At 34.6% G+C, this 18872-nt stretch overlaps 1 protein-coding gene across 1 annotated transcript in view; it reads left to right on the forward strand.

Annotated features, from left to right (window-relative positions):
• RIC1 (RIC1 homolog, RAB6A GEF complex partner 1) overlaps positions 1-18872 on the forward strand; it is a 47313-nt gene that overhangs the window by 12771 nt on the left and 15670 nt on the right. The window contains exons 3-12 of the mRNA XM_008632550.2: positions 1544-1620; positions 11810-11917; positions 12926-13068; positions 13303-13439; positions 14405-14496; positions 15565-15653; positions 16463-16607; positions 17083-17131; positions 18272-18421; positions 18768-18872. Of these exons, the coding sequence (XP_008630772.1) occupies positions 1544-1620; positions 11810-11917; positions 12926-13068; positions 13303-13439; positions 14405-14496; positions 15565-15653; positions 16463-16607; positions 17083-17131; positions 18272-18421; positions 18768-18872 (1095 nt within the window). The remainder of the gene's footprint in view (positions 1-1543; positions 1621-11809; positions 11918-12925; positions 13069-13302; positions 13440-14404; positions 14497-15564; positions 15654-16462; positions 16608-17082; positions 17132-18271; positions 18422-18767) is intronic.

The raw sequence follows: 18872 nt of genomic DNA on the forward strand, positions 1-18872 counted from the left end.
AACCCCTGGCAAGATACTCAGTGTTTATACTTCTGACTGTCAAAGATTAGAATGATCAGGGAATGGATGACAGTGATGGTTACTTATTTAGTAAGTTTCACTCAGACATTTTTAAAAGCAATGAAAACTCTGTAAATTAATATGATCAATTTGCCAGAAGTCTGTGGTTGAATGCTTCTGCATTTCATCCCCCCTCTTCGTGGAATTTGAGGTTCTATTTAAAAATGAACCTGTAACAATAGCAACTTTGTGCTTTGAACAGTGTTCAGTGAGGCCCTTTGTACCTTAATATCAGTATAAAGATACTTCACAGTATTGTTTTACTCTTCTTTCCAGGATAAGATAACTTACGAGTTAAATATTTAATGATGTAATGGAAAGAACCTGTAAAGATGTTAGAAATGAACACGTTTCTTTACCACATAATACCTGAACATGATATTACAGCACACAGAAAAGCTTCCATTTATTGTCAGCCTGTCTCAAGCTCACCATTATAGTTCAGAGTTTATTCTTTCTCGAAAAAGATACTCGCTTTGAATGAGAATAATAGTGTTTCTTGGAATTTGAAGCCAAAACACAAATTTTCTAAAGCAAAATGTTTGACTGAGGAAAGCCATGGCATTTATGAAATGATAAACTAAGCTAACAAGAGTGTTGCTTTATTCAAAGAAAAGGAAACCAATCTTGCAAAGCAATGTGAAACCATTAATTTCAGTGCTTTTGTCTTTAGTGCTTTGGATACATGCCTATCCCGTATTAAAATAATTGGATGGAAATTGTATTTAACCAAAATGCATTTACCAATTTGCCTGAAAAACAAATCCATGCTGTAAGCAAATAACACTTCTTTGAACACATAACATTATTATCTGCTTCTCTCATGCTTATGCAAGCAGCTTCTAGGTATGACTGGAACATCAGGTAACTAAATTAATTGGTATGTGTTCCCTGTGTAGTGTTATAATATGAAGTCATTCTTCCAGAATGACAGAATATGGCTTGGGATTGAATTATTACAGGTGTCGTGGTATCTAAAGATAAGTGATGTGAGGATTTTTGGAAACTACCTGGATGACTAACACTGAGAGGTGGTGCCTAAACTCTTTGCAGTCTGTAGTGTCTGTATGCCCTCTGTGTGTGTTCAGAAACCTGAACGGTTTATTCAGGTACTTGCCACCTTCTGCTATGTTTTTCTCATTAATTCTTGTAGTTGGTATGAATTATGTGCCCAGGTTCTAAATATCTGAAATAGTTGTCATGTTTTATAGATTTGTATGAATTAGAGGAAAATTTCTGATGGATTTGTGCATAAACAGCATTGTTTTTCCATTTTTCGACCTCCTGCCTAATCTAGTCACTTGACTTTAAGGGCGGGTATGGATTTTATCTGGAATTAATTTCAACACACAGTTTTTTAAAATGTCTGAATGAATGTATATTGGAGTTCAATATATGAGACATACATAGAAATCGCATAAGACTGAATAGATTTTACTCATGCTGAGACTAGGTATGTGTCTTACCAGTGTTTCTCTTTCAGACTGCAAATGGATACATCTTATTTTTTGAAATCCCATCCACAAGAGACAAGTATCTTTATGAGCCAATATATCCCAAGTAAGTATTTTAAACTTTGCATCCTCGCAGTGTGAAAAAATATGACTAGACAATGCCTAAGCAGGTTTTATGGCAAAAAATATTTCTTTACAAAGTATGGGAACTCATTACTTGATGAGTATATGAACTGTGATTCCTATGAGTTAGAGTCATTGCAGGGGAGAAGTTGTGTTTAATTAGACTGCTGTGTGCTAGTATGATTCTGTAGGTCCATCTTACAAGCTCTCAAAATCCTTACTAGCAGGGTTAAAATTGTCTAATTTTGTAATTTGAGGTAGTCTGTTGCATTCATGATCTGCAACAAGGTTTAATAATTCCTTTAGCATAACTCAGTTGGAAAAATAATGTTTAGGAACTATTAAGGTTCAATTCAAAAATAAGATTCCTTTCTGCCCCCAATCTTTTAATAACTTAAAGTTTTTTTGAAACAAATGGACAGTAAAATCCCAATCTTTTTGAAAGCAAATGGATGCTTTTAGTAAGAATGTGCAAGTATTTTTGGTGCAGTGTGTTATGTTGTCAGTTTCACCTTATTTTCCTTACTGTGAATGACAGAGGACACCTTATGTGTTTAAAATGTGACTGTATTTTGGATGTATTTGTGGTTGACTTAGTTGATTGTGGATTTTGCAAAATTGGGAAGTGCTTAGGACAAATGAAAACTTTGAGGAGTAAATGTGTATGTGTCTGTGTTTTTAGACAGGCAGAATCTGTAGTCATCAGTTGGATGGAATTTGTCCATGTGAATAGTAACAACACACTCTCGATTTCTAATTGGCTAGAAACTTCATTTTTTTAAATAGATCCCTCTATATATCTTCATCATTACGATAATACCAGTCAGTTTATTTTTTTTTTCGCATTCATGAAAACAGTTAAAGTTGAATCATGGGTGTCACACATGGTCATCTCGGAGGAGTGTTGGATAACCTAGGATGTTATGTAAGAAGAAGACTTTTTTTTTCCCTCCAGTTTAACTGTTAAACCATGAACATTAGAAGAAAATAAATGGGGTTTTCACAAGCATTTAAATTTAAAATCTGTCTTCTTTCACCAATATGTGTAGGAAGAAATTACTTAGCAGGTAGTAACTGGTTTCAAAGTGAATTTTCCTTCACTGACTAGAAAATTTGGTGTCTGTGATGGCTGTAATGCATCCTCTGACCTTTGAAATAGCCCTCAAAGCTCTGGAATTACCTGGAATTTATTGTTGCAGTTTACTTTTCTATTTTCCAAAAACTTAAGACTAATGTAGAGAAGTTACATTACTTTACTTGTCTCTTTGGAGAACTGAATAGCAGTTTTCAAACTAATTCTTCACATCTGGCTTACTGTAATCAGAGGAAAAGGCTGACAAACCTGTTGCTACAACTTGTCTAAATAAATAAAATGTGTATTTATATCCTTAGCTGTACATAATGCAGAAAACGAAGCACTAGTTTATTGTGACTTTTTCTTCTTCTCTTTGGAAAGTAGGAGGTTTTTTTAATTGGCAAAATCTGAAAACTTACGGAAATATTTATAAAATACGCAGTAAAAGTTGAAAAAGAAGCTTTGGAAAGTTTGCTTAGAATATCACTTGTAGGAAGGCTTGAAAATATCTATTAAGCTGTCAGTGACTAACCAGTCTAACTTCTATATAAAACTTTAGTAGTTGATATGAATTGTTGACCTGAAAATGCATGTTTTAGTTTTTAGTTGTGTGTTGAACAATCAGGGTTTTAAGATACATTCGTGTAGCCCAAAAAGGGCTATAGTGCAGATTCTGTAGATGGGTAGGACAAGGTGTTTGTCCCTAGTGTGCTTAGAATAGGTTGCTCACAATCTCCTAAGACTAATGCATGTGCTTACCTTTAAGAAGATGAAGGATCTCACTGAATTTACTGGGATTACTAGTCTGACTATATTTAACCCTCAATTTTGAAAACCTATGTAAAATTACTACTGTTCTGATTGTATTAGATCAAAAGAAAGACGCAGGTGTTTGTGGGTGCATTGTGCCTCCTGTGATTAATTTCAAATGATTCTTTAAGTTACTAAAATGGAATGAACTCTTTTTGCAGATGCAGATACAGTGCATTGTCTGTAGGCAGTTTCACTAATTTGCATTGCAGAGGAAATACTTGGCAGGAGGTTAATCAAACAAAAAAGCCTCCAGTCTAAAATGAACAAACAGACAAATGAGACCAAAAGCTAGAATTGAAACTTTTATCTTTCTTTTGGCATATGTTCATTTTCCAAAGGTATTGTTTCATTGAAATGCTTGGATTTCACTTCTGGTTTTTGACTGAACAATACCAAATTAGTTTTCTTCACTCTGAAGCCATTACAGGTCAGTGAAAGGCCTTGTATGTGACTTGCTTTGTGCTTGAAAGGGGACATCTTACCGTTTTTCCCTCTGTAACAGGATGTTCTTGGCTCCTTCCTCTATGCTGGCAGCAGTGATTATGCAGCTGTGCCTCAAGTAAAATTGGGTTGCTGACCTGATGGGGAAACTAAACCTGCCTATCTCCCTTTTTTACCCATCCCTGTCCCCTGCCCTGGATTCCAGTACCTTAGTTTGCAAGCTGGCATTAATAAAAGGCTGGCATTAGAAAGTGGTGACCTTGAAGTAGCACTGAGTAGCTACACTGGGAAGTGTATGAAGTGACCGTTCAGTGATACTTGTATAAATGTTATAGTTCATGATAAAGCAATTGCTTGGAACATTTTAACTGTCATGCAGATGTTAATTAGGACTCTTCCAGCTCTGTCTTACGTGATTATTTACCTAAGCTAGGTGAAGTGAGAGAGAGGGTGATGATTGTTGCAAAAAGTATGAGGGTGTCCTTGCATTAGCGAAGTGAAGTGACCGACAGCTTCTGGAAACAAGTCGGTAAAAACTGAGATGGATGTTCAGTTGTGTTCTACTTTTTAAAATTATGACTAATTCTTAATGTTCATTAACTGCCCATATCTACAAACTTTTTGTAAGCACAATGAAGCCTGTTCTTTTGTAGCCTTTCTTTAAATAATAGTGGCTAGTTCTGGCAGAAATACAAAATTTCAATGTCATGACTGCAATGAGAAAGGAAAACCCTCTTAATACAACTTCTTCTTGAACAGAATTCTTAAACTGTGCGTGTCAATCTAACAAGGTGGTTGTGCACAGGGATTGCACACCAATAACATCCTCAGCTGCACCAAAATACTGGGCTGGTACAAGATTTCCTACTTTAGTCAGTATCCTGAAGTTGAAATTGCAGCTAGGTTTGTTCACATGTTGGTGAAAAAATTGAGAAAGGCTGTGTTTATATTCTCTTGTCAGCTTAGCTCTCATTTAAACAAAATATTTTACCATTAATAAGAGAAAAGGCGGGTAGTCAGAAAAACAGGTAATTAGGTATATAATAGGCAGATCATCTCTTGACTTCAGTGGTTTTTTTGCAGTCTTCAAGATTGAGGCAGTGGTAACCGAAGTAAAGTAACTTCATGTGGTATTGGTACTTTTTAAAGAACTGCTTTGAAATTTGCTTGGTAATGGTTTAGCTTTGATTCGAAGAAAAGGATCAAAAGAGTTGCTGAAAGTTAAATCACTCATAGTATGTCTGTATGGGAGAGGGATGTTTTTGGAGAAAATGTCCTTCCAGTTTATAGGTACTTTCATACAGGGTTGTTACTATATGTAGCTGTTGAGCAAGATGGTCCAGAAGACCTGTATTTGGTGTGTTATCAGAACTATTCTAGCATACAGCTATTGTGTAAACTGTAATTGCACTTACAAAAGTTTTTTATTGATCCAATTCAAACAAAATGCTTCAAGGTAGAAAACAAAACAAAACTGTATGAGAAGTGACAGAAACACTTGGGCTGTTTATAACTCAATATGCATTGTAGTATGTCTAATCACAACATGATTTATTTTCAGGAACAAGTCTCTCTTTTTTTCTCAATCTAATCACCACACATTTAGTAAAAGAGCTACAGCATGAGTTGAGTTTAAGATGCTATCCTGTTTGAATGCCAGAGTCTTTGCTTTTCCTTATCTTTCAGTATTACAAAATAAAGCAATTTTGGAAAATAAGCTTTGAACTTCCCCTGCACCCTGCTGTTGGTTGTTTTAAACCAGACAGAATCAAGAGCCTAGGAAAATTGATTTCCTGTTCAAAAATGCACATTTGGAATGATTTCCTCCTTTTCATATCAACCAATTGTAATGGCCTTTATAGTTTGAAATTCGGTGTTTTAATGGAAGTACTGAAATCCAAAGTTAACATTTTGTGACCCACAAAACTGTTTGAAGTTTGTTGTATTAGTAACTGAAGACTTAGCTCTTATGAAATTTAGAATATGTTAAATACTTTAAGAAGGTTTAGTGGGAAATACTTTTTAAACACTATTTCATACCTTTAGAGATATAATCTATTTAAAATCTACTCATGTAGGTATGGTAAGAGTTAATCAACTAACCTGTTCAGTATTATGCTTACTATATATAAAAACCTGATAATAGATTTATGTGATAAAACAAGTGCTGATGCCCTAAGAGCAACATACAAATATCTACATGTAATAAAAGAAACATTTAATTTTTTTTGCTGGAATCCATTGGTAGTTTTTTGTAAAATTGTGATACTTTAGGAATGTAGTTTTTCTGTCAAAGAAAATGTTTCTGGCACTGTTGATATTTGGCTAGGAATTGCCAGTCTGTTCTTGGAGTGAACTGTCATTCATGGTCAGTGAAAACTTACAGTATCCTGCTTAATTTGTAAGACTAAAAACAGGGGGAAAAAAGCAGTAATTGTATGGTGTTTAGTTTTTTATAAATCGAGCCAGAGTAGTCTGCAGTTTCATTCCAGCTCTTGGATGCTTTGCTCCAGTTCAGAGCAGAGTTGGAAGATAATCAGTATGGGCCATTAGCCCACATTCTGGGATATTTTCCTGTAGTGAACACAAGTACAAAGTCCTGCTTCAATTAGTTCAGTCTGGTTGTACCACCCAATTACTAAAGTAACTACAAGATAAAACATGAAAAATAATGTATGTGAGGTAAGGTTATATGTATTTTAACATATAAGATGTTAAAATAAAATGTATCTCTGCCTGTGATATGCTTAAGGAAAGTGACAGTGCATAGAAGCAAATTTGCAGCTTTGTAAGCTGTGGCAAGGTACAGCGATAATTTTTTGAGGAATTTCCAAACAAATTTGTACAGCTATTCCTTTGTTTGGCAGTGAGGAGATGAGTAACACCATCATTGTAGAGGCTTTTCTGTTCTGAACTGATTGTTATTTCTGCCAAGGAGAGTAACCGAAGCTTTTTGCTTGAAGAGCATATGTGACTTAGTGCTGACAATATTTTTGCCTTTCAAAAAAGACAAAATTGTAAAACTTTACATGGCTAATTAACTAAATGTGGTAATTGGAGATTCTTTTGTGTCAGGTTTCTTCATATCCTCAAGTGGAGCCTGCATTTGGGGAGTGATATGAATGTTGTGTAAATTTAGAATGAGACCTCAATGGTGTGGATTATTAAATCCATGAAAAAGCTTTAAAAATTAAAGTTGTTATCTAGCCAGTATGAATATGTGAAGAAACTAGTTCATATGCTGGTTTACAATGCTGTGTTGTTGCTTATATATTTGGTTACTCTATTCATATCCTACTCTTTCTGGTGTTTTTAAAAGCTATCTCCTTCTCTATAGCATGATGGTTTATAGGTGCCATAAATCGCCTCATCAGTGGACATTTATTTCCTGATTCAACGGACTGAAGATTAGTATGTACAAAGGTTTTGAACTTCAAACTCTGCAAGGATAATCAATGAAGTGTATGGTTAATTAACTTACTAGGTAATTTTTGCTCAGAATTAAGCTTCTGCTGAGCTTTACCAGTGTGGTTTTCCCTGTAAGATTGTTGCATTGTTTGGAAAATGTATTTTTAAAACTAGATTAGCTGTAGAACTTTTATTAGCCATTATGGCACTTGCAAACTCTTGGTGTGGTGGTTCAAGAGGTTTTAACTGTTGTCAAGAAATCTTTGCAACTGAAATAATAATTTGGTAAACCATTTAGCTTTTTTATATGGATAGTTGATTAATATGCTAGCTAGTTGTTTCTTTTCTCAAACTGCAGAAATCTGCTACTACCTAATTGTGTAGTAGAGGCTGTACTAAGAATTACTTTTCTAAGCCCTTATTCATTCTTTATAGTTATTACTGTAAACTCACTTTTATTTTGTTGGTGCGCTGTTTCCGGTCTGTATGAATACAGCTCTGCATCCAGCCAGACATATTTAATTCTCAGCTGGTGGCTGCCTGCATTATCTGGTGGAGAGATGCAGGTTTAGGGGTGAGAAGGTGCTAGTTGCATGAAAATCAAAGCTCACAGGTGATGATGCAGGCTCTTTGAGTCAGGTATAAAAAAATTAAGTCCTCAGCTTTTCAGTGTGAATACTAACTGAAGTGCACATGAACCATTGTAAAATGGTTAGTAAACACTGTGTAATTGTGCTAATGCAACGATAATGGCTGTTGCCAGGTTTTTGCCTTCTTGCCTTCAAGGAGAGCAACTTGGAGTTCTTGGTGATGTTAATTATTTTAGAAACACTGCCCTGGTTTTGTCATATAAATATTGCCATTAATGGCTGAAACATCATGATTTTTAATCTTCTTTTTGTCCCTTTCCTCCCACTCCAAGTATTACTGAAGAAGCCGTTTTAGCAGGACCAACTAAGAATATCATAGCCCAAAAGTAGTATAAAAATATTTTACTGTGTTTGTACCAAACAACTGTTCTAAAAATATTTTTTGATAGTCTGAAGTCTTTAATATTTTTTGCAATGAAATGTTTCCATTACCTCTCATTACTTTCATGGTTTAGCTAGTGAGAGTGGTTTCTTCTGGCTTGTTTGGTTTTTTTGTGTAATACATTGTCTTCCATTAGCCACAGTATTTTTTTTTTTTTGAAGCACAGTATTTTTTGACTCTGAGAGCATTTATGAATTTTTCTAAACTATTATCCAACCATAATTGCTCCCTGTATTACTATGATTATCCCAAATAGTACAGTGGAAACTCAAATCTGAATTTAATGCTAATTCTGCCTCAGGACTAGGATTCTCTATTACTAAGCAGAAAACAATGAAAATTATTTTTAATGTCTTAGAACAGACTTAAAAATAATATGTGTTATATACTTTAATTGCAATTATAAAGAAGTCCTTACAGATTCTGCTATAATTAACTTCTTAAGTATTTCCTGTGTGCTTTTGGTAGCAGTAGCAAATTAGTTAATATTATTTCTGAATGAATTTTGTCTGTGGATCGTGTTGTATGACTTAACTGCTGTGCAATTAGTGGAGGACATAAATGCAGTACTGTGCACCTAGAAAAATTAGCTGGCGGGTGTCCTGTTTCCTCCGTTAGCTTCCACCATTCCAGATAAAAAACTTCAAGGAAATTCCTCCTACCAGTTGAGGAGTCTATCTGACTCTGCTTTTGCATGGTGCTGCCTCTTTCTTGAATTTAGGATGCTTTTAAGTTTGGCGTGGTGGGGTTTTTAAAAACGGTATCCATAATCTTTCCATGTTTGAGGTTTTCTTGGATTGCAGATTTTTCTCAGTTATGAGTTTTAAGAGATTTATTCACAGGCTTAGTTACATTAACAGATGCCATGCAAATAGCAATGATTATGTTTGATTCAACATGCAGCTGGTTGGTCACTGGAATGTGTTTGTTCCTCTCAATTCTTGTGCAAAAGTGAATTACTTAAAGTTTGGCTACAGCCATAGCAGATGCTGATGTGGCAACCCAGACCAAACATTCTTTCCCGCTTCAGTCAGCTGTGTGCATTCTTCGTTTAAAGGTCAAAGGAACTCAGCCAGTAAGGCTGACTCATGCAGATGTGGACTATACAAACACAGTGTACTTCTGGTAGCACCCCCTTTGCGCCCATATCAGGGGTTTCTTTTTGAATTGATGAATTAGACATAATCACAGGCAATAAATTGAAGTAGTGGCATTTTTGGAGTTCAGTCAAGGTGATGTACCTCAGCTCTGTGTGTGGATCAGCCTCTTGCAAGTCAGGTAAAAGAACCCTTTTTGGTACAGGAGTGATAGTGCCCCAGTGGAAAGATAAGATGCCACAGATGGTGACAAATTTGCTAAAACTAGTTCATGAAACTGAAAATATTCAAATATTCCTGCAAGCTATTTTTTATCAAAGGTGTTGAAAGAAAAAAGCCAGCCCACTTGGAAACTTGAAATTTTTCTTCCTGCAAAAGATGTGTTTTAAACCATGTTACTATTCTGGCTTTGTAGTTTGTGCTGTGCAGAAACACTTGAGTTTACACTTGGTTATGTACCTTGGTCAGCTGCAAAAGACATGTTAAGTTGTGTCTTATACCTATCTAACAGTAACATTTCTGCATTACTCAACCCTTTTGTCTCAGTTTTAGTTGTTTGCTTGCACAATTCAGTTGTATCACTGATTGTTGATAAACCAGAGTAATTTTATCTAGTTCGGGAGTATACTTTCTGGAATGGTATGTTCACATGGGTTGAAAAGCCTATCTCCAGACACCTGGGGTTTTGTAAGTTTTAAAAAACACCACGACAACCCTACCATGCTGGTATTATTAAAAAAAGAAGTGACTGTTTTTTTCAGGGTTCCTGTCAGTCCATGATAGCTAGCTTACATGAAGGGCTATTCTTTCTTAAGACGGCTGCCTTTTGCGATTAATTTTCGTTCAAAATGCAAACCAAACATTATAATAATTCAATACAAATCTAATACAAATTGGCATCTTTTCGTGGCAGATTAACTAACCTTAAAGTAATTTGTCTCATTTTTTGCTGTAATTTTTCACAGCCACCATAGTTTTGTTCTAGAAAGATGATACTGCTTCATCTGGTAACACCAGATTGTCAAAGGTTACCTTGGTCTTACCTTAGCTGGCATATATCTTTGTCCTTGCTACGTAAGGAAAGGTATAGTGTCTGTCAAAGTATAACAGATATGAATTCTGTGTTGCTATAAAATGGTAATGGAATTAAGGAACTTGGTATCAACTGAGATAAGCAAGACAGGAAAGAGGATGTATTCTTGTGGTATCAGACTTCTCTAAAGCTGCATCTGCTTTGGTTTCTGCCATGTCTTAAGCAGTTACATTTGCTATCCTGATGTAAAGGAAGTGTTTTGTCAGTTAAAATACAGGTAAAGATTACATAGATTTGTGTACATGTCTGTTGTTTCAGACTATTGAAATTACTCTACTTTCTAACTTGTCTGAAGTGCCTGTTTTATTCATAGTTTGCTTTGCTTACTGTAATGCTCATTAGATGGATGAGCTGGATGACCTGTTACAATACTTATGGCTGTAGGTCAGTTTTCATTTAAAAAAAAGTTAAGCACATGGCACATCTGATAACCCAGATAAATAAGGAATATTTTAAGGATGCTGTGAAGTAATGTATAATGATGTTGTAAAGTAATGAATGGAATGTGAAATCTAAAATGAGGAAGATAAAAATGAGAAACTTTTTACATCCAGAAGTTGATACTGTGTAATGGTCTATTTAAAGGGAGGGAATCAGTGTTCAGTCATCTCTTCTTAGTAGGTCTTAGGTTAAAAACTAATTAATTTGCTGCAGGGAGAAATATTCATATTAAATACTGTAATAGATGTCTACTTGTGTTATGCATGCTGAATTTGTATTATAAATATTGATCTGGCAAAAAAAATGGAAGAAACATAAACACTTTGCTGTCTGTAATATCTGTAATGCATCTTGAAAAAGAATGATTTGGAGGTACTTAAGAATTCAACATATTTAATTACTGTAAACAGTTGAGTAATAATTTATTGAATCAGATTTTTCACTGATACTTATCACTTACTTTAGGAGTATTAATGCAGGACACACAGCTGTTGTAATGTTCATTCACTGTTCATTGTCTTATTTTGCCTCCATGCTCTAGATAAAGAGAATGATATTATACACTTTTAGCACCAACATTACATCCTAGATAATCAGTGCTGCTTGTGGCAGATTGCACATGACTGGTTGGTGTATATGTGTATACACACACACACACACACATATATATATATATATATATAGGGGAAAAAAGACCACAGGAATGTAAGTCAGTAACTCTTGTGTCTTTTGAGGGACAGCTTGTTTTAATTGTAATTCTCTTGTATTTTAGAGGAAGCCCACATCTGAAGGGAACCCCACATTATAAGGAAGAACAATGTGCTCCTTCATTAAATCTAGAAATGAAAAAAGTGCTGGACTTGCAAGCATCTATCACAAGGTATGCTCACTAATTGGGTCTTGAGAATTTTTCCATATATACCAGTACTTTCTAAAAAGTGAAGGGAAAACTAAATGAAAGAAAAGGCTTCTGGTAAGTTTTTAGGCTTATTAATAGTAAGAATAAGATTAGTAAGTTACTATTCGCAGCTAGTAATTCTGAGGAGGTGAAAAAGTGAATTGCTGTTTAAGAATTCTTGGCTATACTGATATTTTTGGCATATAGAAGTATATAGTATGCTCAGTATTACCATGTATTACTATAAATGAGTTTGTCCTTCAGCTCAAAGTGTATATTAAAGATTTCATGGAGGCATTGGTAGGTTTTCAGCATTTCTCCTGATGCCCGCAGAGAGTCCATATTTGTCCTTTTTCTTTACCTCTTGCTTTTTTCAGGTGATTGCATTTCTTATAAAGAAATTTTGAACATGCTGAGTATGTGTGTGTGAAAAGTTGGTGAAACTTCATAGCATGGGGGTGAGGTGGAAAAGTAACAAAGTGAAGTTTGGGAAGAGGCTCCTTAGAAGAAAACGGCTGTTGGAATACATGCAGTATATACCGGAAAAAGCTTTGCGTTCAAGTTGATTAACAGTAGTTGTCAGGATTTGGGAGATGTTTAAGGAAGGATTTAAGAGGAGTCTAATTTCTCCTTCATCAGTTTGTTTCAACCACAGATTAAAATGTATTGTGAATTATTTACAGCCTATGCAGTATTGTTAATTTTATAGGATAGATGAATAATTGATTATTGGCAGCAATGTCTTATGGTTAGTCAAAAGTATAGAAATGAGCTTCAGCAGTTAGTATACCAGTTAAGCAATTGCTCTGACAATATAGACCTGTTCATGAACTGTGATTGCTGGGGAAGAATCAAGGTGTATACCGTATTTTGTCAGAGTGGTTGCTGGTACAAGAGGCAGTAATACAGTGTTTATGACATTAATTGATATTTCTGTGGCATTGACTTGAGATACAGATTTTTTAGGGATTAACAAATATCTTTTATTAGTTTGCAGTCCATGTTAGAGGATCTACTTGTTGCTACTGCTGATGGATTTCTCCATCTCATTCACTGGGATGGTATGACCAATGGAAGGAAGGCAATCAACCTATGTACAGTTCCATTTTCTGTGGATCTGCAGTCTTCTCGAGGTAGGTTTTAGGGCTTATATTGGTTACAGTAGTTACCTCTTAGTGACATACCATCTAATATAAAATATTAACTCTGTTCTTAAGCAGAGATGAGAAAATTTTGCCTTTTGTAAATGGGAATGAAATAGCCTGTTTAAATTAGGTTTTCTCTTTGAAGTAATAAACATCTGAAATGTCTGTTGGCTTGCAGTATTTCTGTATTCACATATTTTTAAGTTACTGATATCTTCTCAGCAGGTTCACTTTTGGGCTTCGAAGATGTTTACATCAGAGATATGGAATACTGTGCCACGCTTGATGGCTTTGCTGTTGTTTTTAATGATGGCAGAGTTGGTTTCATTACACCAATGTCAAGTAGATTCACTGCTGAGGTATATTTCCTTTAGCATTTCTACCATGCACTGTACAATAAATGCATTTTCCTCGGTCTCTGCATTTCAGTTAGCTTTCCACTTTAAATTCTCTTCAGCTACAAAGAAACTAAAAATTAACATCTGCTTAAGAGACAGCATAAGAACAAGACTGCCTTTTGTAATATAATTTGAGCTAGATTTTTAGGGGGTTAGAACCACAGGTAGACTGTAATTGATAATAGATTTAACTGTCATTTATTTGTTCAGATTGTCACTATAGAAATGATCCTACCATATCAGGCCAACAGACTTCCTGTTACAAGTGGGATGATAGGAAGTGGTTTCTCCTATGGCTAAGTATCCTAAGTACGGTGTTTAGGACTTAGTCCTAATCAAGTCTATCTCTTTCTCATAGTGACAAGCATACTTCAGAATTTGTTTTACAGGAATCTTTTCCAAGTTAGGTGTTTTCTTACCTGTAATTCAGCCTAAAAACTGTGACATTTTGTTGTTAGGGATCTTTATTTTAATTACAGAAAAATGAAAATAATATGTCTAATGTCCAGACTCCTTCACATGCTTAAAACATCTATGATCTCAGCTGTTGCAGATGGGAACTAACTTTCCTGTTTTTCTTTTTCTCTTCATTCTTAGTATCATCTACTTTTTTTTTTTTTTTAACTAGGCAGTGTTAGGGACTTTTTTGCCTTATAGGTATTGACTTGTTTCGTTATTAAGAGGTCTTATAAACAGTTTTCTTATATACTGTAATTTATGTTAAGAAGAATGAAACCAGATTTGCATATACTGGATTTTGTTTGTTTGAGCCATGTCAGTTGATCTTGACATCAACAGAAATTTTATGAGATGATGAAAGTCAACTAACATATGTGTAGTATGGTATACCTGGATAGAAGCTGACTGTCATTAATAAACAAACACACTATTTAACAAAAAAATCTTCTGAATTCCTTTCCTTACAGCAGCTCCATGGCGTTTGGGCACAAGATGTAGTGGATGGAACTTGTGTGGCAGTGAATAACAAGTACAGGCTAATGGCGTTTGGATGTGCCAAGTAAGTTTTTTAAGGCTGGTTCAGAGCAGGGCGAGATTGTTTAATTATAAAGCTGAACTAGTAGTTACTTCTTACCAAGTTGTGTTACAAGAACTGTAAAGATGAAAATGATCAGTCTGCCTAGAGATTGTATAAAGTGCTCTGTCAAGAAGGTAGGAAAGAAGTGGAAAGAAATGGTTGCCTGCTTGAACTGCAGTTGAAATTTATGCTTGCTGTTCTGCTCTGGGGAAAAAAAAAGTTGGCTGGGCTAGTAGCAAGGATTGGAAAGTGCTGCTATCCCAGCTAATCTCAAAGAAGGATTATAAGGTCAGTTTTAAGTAGTTAATTGTAATAATATTGGACAACAATCTGCACTTCACACTCACAGAGAAGATGCTCTGTGAAGTCACAATTTGGTCAAGAAAAATGTTGCCTGTTTGAGTAACTTTGAATGTTTGTAAATTAAATGTTGCAGAAGTTCTTTTAGTTGTGGTATTTTTCTTACTGTTCCTTCAAGTCCCCTGTATAATACTGCTTTAGCTGGCCTTAGTACAGCTTTTTATTTTCTTTGTATTTTACTTGGGTTTTCTTTTAGAGCATTTCAAAAAATATGGTAGTTTATTTTTCAGCTGTCCTCTTAAGAATTAGTATTCTTGTTTGTAGTAACAGTGTGGTGTGTTGGTGTTTCTTCTGAAACAGGAATAGTTACTTTAATTTACTGATCTTAGTATGTCTTAGTACATCCCTGCTGAAACATTAGCACTGAGTAAATACTGCCTTCCCTCATGGATTGTCTTGCAGCTGGAAGCCATAAATGCATGTGGATTGTGTGTGCATATGTCTTTTCAGAGAATGAAGTAGTTTTGGTGCATTGATTGTTCTAGGGCTGGTGTTTTGGGTCCTCTCATGCCTTCTGAAAAGTTTCTTAGAAATTTGTTTCATAAGGTTCTTTGACTATTATTTGATACAACATCTCTGTTCTAGATAAATTTGGTATTGGTGAGAGAAAAAGCAGCTTTTACTTAGCCTCTTGAAAATGATGAGAAATCCAAATGGTCTGTAGTCTAAAGCATGTGTAATGTCTTCCAGTGGCTCTGTGCAGGTTTATACGATAGATACCACCACTGGCGCCATGCAGTTTTCTCATAAATTGGAACTGACACCAAAACAATATCCTGGTGAGCTACTTTTATTGCTAGAATTGCCCAGCTGTTTTTAGGGTATAGTATATTTTTTATCCTTGGCTAGTTAACCTCTGTTTATTTGTTTGCATAATCAGTGATGTGATTAGTATTTACTCCTGTTTGTTTGTAGTATTTAACTCTTATGTCTTTGTACTTAGCTGCTTGCTTTTTAATTAACTTTTGGATGTGTTTCATATGTGAGGGTTTGGGTGGGTTTTGTTGGTGGCTTTTTTAACTAATTCTTAATCTTGAAATTACTTTTCAATTATCTGAGGAAATGAGAGGTTATTGTCAAAACTAATAATGAGTATAATAGAACTGTGAATTAACTTGAAGCAACTGACATGTAGGGTACAGAAGAAATACTGAGTAATGCACCACCCTTCCTGCACTGCAGGGAATTTTTTTGTGTTTGAGAGTAAGGAACATACAAAGTACGGGTAAATTGCATCCTCAACTGAAAATGTGTGTGTCTATTATTTTTCAGTTAAAAACAAATCTGTAAATAAGTTTTACAGTTGTGTAAAGTGCCTCTTTTGTCTGAAAAATCATTTTATCAGAATTGCAGTTCTGCGTTTCTGGAACATTTTTCTGTATTCTTAGTTTCTTATGAAACCAAGCATGCATTGGAAAGAAACCATTTTCAATTTGCTTCATTTTGAGATGGTCAGTTTTGATGAATGCATCAGTTAATTGAAAAATCAAATATTTACTTCCATGTGTTTTTGTTTCTGCTCTTACGGTGAAACGAGTTGAAGGACTTTCGATGCTTTTCACTTACTTTATTGTCTGCTTTTAAACAGATATTTGGAATAAAACAGGACCTGTTAAACTAGTCAGATGGTCACCTGATAGCTGTGTTGTGATGGTGACCTGGGAATATGGAGGTTTATCCTTATGGAGTGTTTTTGGTGCTCAGCTTATCTGTACTTTAGGAGGTGATTTTGCGTGAGTATCTTTAATGACATTGTGAAGAGTTTATTATAAGTCTTTATTTTTCTAATTAAAAGCATCTAATTAAAAATTAATTCACCGAATTAGCTTTTTAAAAATCTCTTTTTCCCTTACGATTTCTTAGCTATTGAGATATCATTCGCAAATATTTAGGAGGAGATAATTTGAATATAAACAAAAACATATTATTTTCATTTTGTAGTGATCTTTTTGTCTGTAAAAGAAAATTACCCTAAAAGCAAGCTTGAGCAAGCAAATATTAAAATTCCCTCAGTTCTTGTATTCAAATAGTTTATGCTAGACATCTGACAATTGCGTTGCCTTTTTTGTAGTGTCATGGATCAAACAGGCTGTACCATTTGACATGAGGTTCAGTATAGAATCATATGAAAATACAAAGATAGGAATTTAATTTATTATTCTGATGGAGTTATTAGCAAATTCAAACTTGTTCTGTTCTGTTTTTAAGGTATCAATCTGATGGTGCCAAAAAGGACCCTCTAAAAATCAGTTCCATGGTAAATATGAATGTAAAAATGTTGTAATAGGATAGCTCTTAATGTGTTAAATTGTTTTTAGTATAACAATTTTCAGAAAATCAAACTTTCTTTCGTTTAATTACTTTTCATAGTAAGATGCCTTTACTATACTTCTTAACTGCAATGTTGCATTGAAGGAAAAAGTGACAATTAATGAATTTTTTTTTCATGTATAAACCTGATCATGAAGTATGCATGACATGCCTTTTCTTGCCTTTGCTTTTAATGTTAAGAATTAACACTTCTGTTTTTTCTTAATTTCTCTTTGCTGTCTGGTGCTATATTTCAAAGTGCAATGAGACACAGATCAACACTAATTATAAACTCCCTTATTTCTCTAAAATTAATAGCTGGCCTTTGAGAGTTAAAGGAACTTTACTCAGATTATGAATTCCAGAGAAACTTAACTGCTGGTTTTTAATACAAACTGGTTAACATTAAATCTAATCCTTCTAGTCTGTAAAATCAATAGATAAATAGAATACATTTGAGCAAATTTTAAGTTACACTAAATTTCAAATACATTCTACAGGGCCTCATACAAACCATGATGAATTTTGTGCAATGTTTCTAAAACAATTTATTCATTATTACATAGTTGCTATGAAGATTGACAGTTCTCAACATGCATCCAAGCTTAGGTACATATTTGCAATGGCAGTACCTTTTAAGTGTACTTTTAAAAAATTTTCAAAGATTGAACTTCTGAGATCATTGAATTTGATGAACAACAGCCAGTGTAATTTTGGAAATCAGGGTTGTTTCATACCTGACTCTGTAGAATTTTTGTTTGTTGCCTTAAACTGCAAATGGTCTTCATTACTTATGTGGGTGTCTTTGCATAGTTATACTTCATTTAATCATTATTTTTTACCCAAGACAGGAAATAATTCAAGCTAGATTCTTACTGTACCTTGTGAATTTTACTGTTTGATTCTATAGTGATACATTTTAGAGCAACAAAATGTGTGGATTTTTTTCCAGGCTCATGTCTATCGTAAGATCTGTTACAATAATTTTCTGTAGTTCTTGTTTTATGAGAATATATATTGTTATATTTATATATATGTATGCAGTGTTGGCTTGGGGATTTTATTGTTGTTACTCTTTTACCTTCAGACCTGGGGATCAGAAGGGTATCATCTCTGGGTTATTGATAGGAATTCTTCTAACGTGAAACCTGAAAGAAATGCAAATAATGAAGTTCACCGGTTTGGTATTCTGCAGTTTCAGTTCATCAAGAGTGCACTCACTGTTAATCCTTGTATGGTAAGTTTTTTTGTTGATAACCTTATTTTAGATCGTATTTCCAGTTTTAGGTGAACTCTGAGTTTTCTCTCACATTTTAATTCTGTTTTGCAGCCATCAGAGTTGTCTTCCTTTTTTGTCATAGAGCCTTTATAATGGTACTGTGAAAATACTGCTGTGCAATACTGTAACTTAAAACCAGCTTGTACATAGTGATACAAAAAGTGAGAACTGCCTCAACACTTGTTTTTCATACTGTTTACTTAGAACCTCCTAATACGTTATTGATCATGTGTTTTCCTTTGTCTTCTATACGTGGAATTCAAAGTTGCTTCTTTTGTTTTCTTTTGTTTTGGTTTTATTATAGAGTAACCAGGAACAAGTCCTTCTCCAAGGAGAAGATCGCTTATATTTGAACTGTGGAGATGCAGCACAGGCTCAGAGTCCCAGAAATACTTCGGCACACTCTGAA

This window comes from Corvus brachyrhynchos, unplaced genomic scaffold (genome assembly GCF_000691975.1).
Source record: "Corvus brachyrhynchos isolate BGI_N302 unplaced genomic scaffold, ASM69197v1 scaffold194, whole genome shotgun sequence".
NCBI classification, from domain to species: domain Eukaryota; kingdom Metazoa; phylum Chordata; class Aves; order Passeriformes; family Corvidae; genus Corvus; species Corvus brachyrhynchos.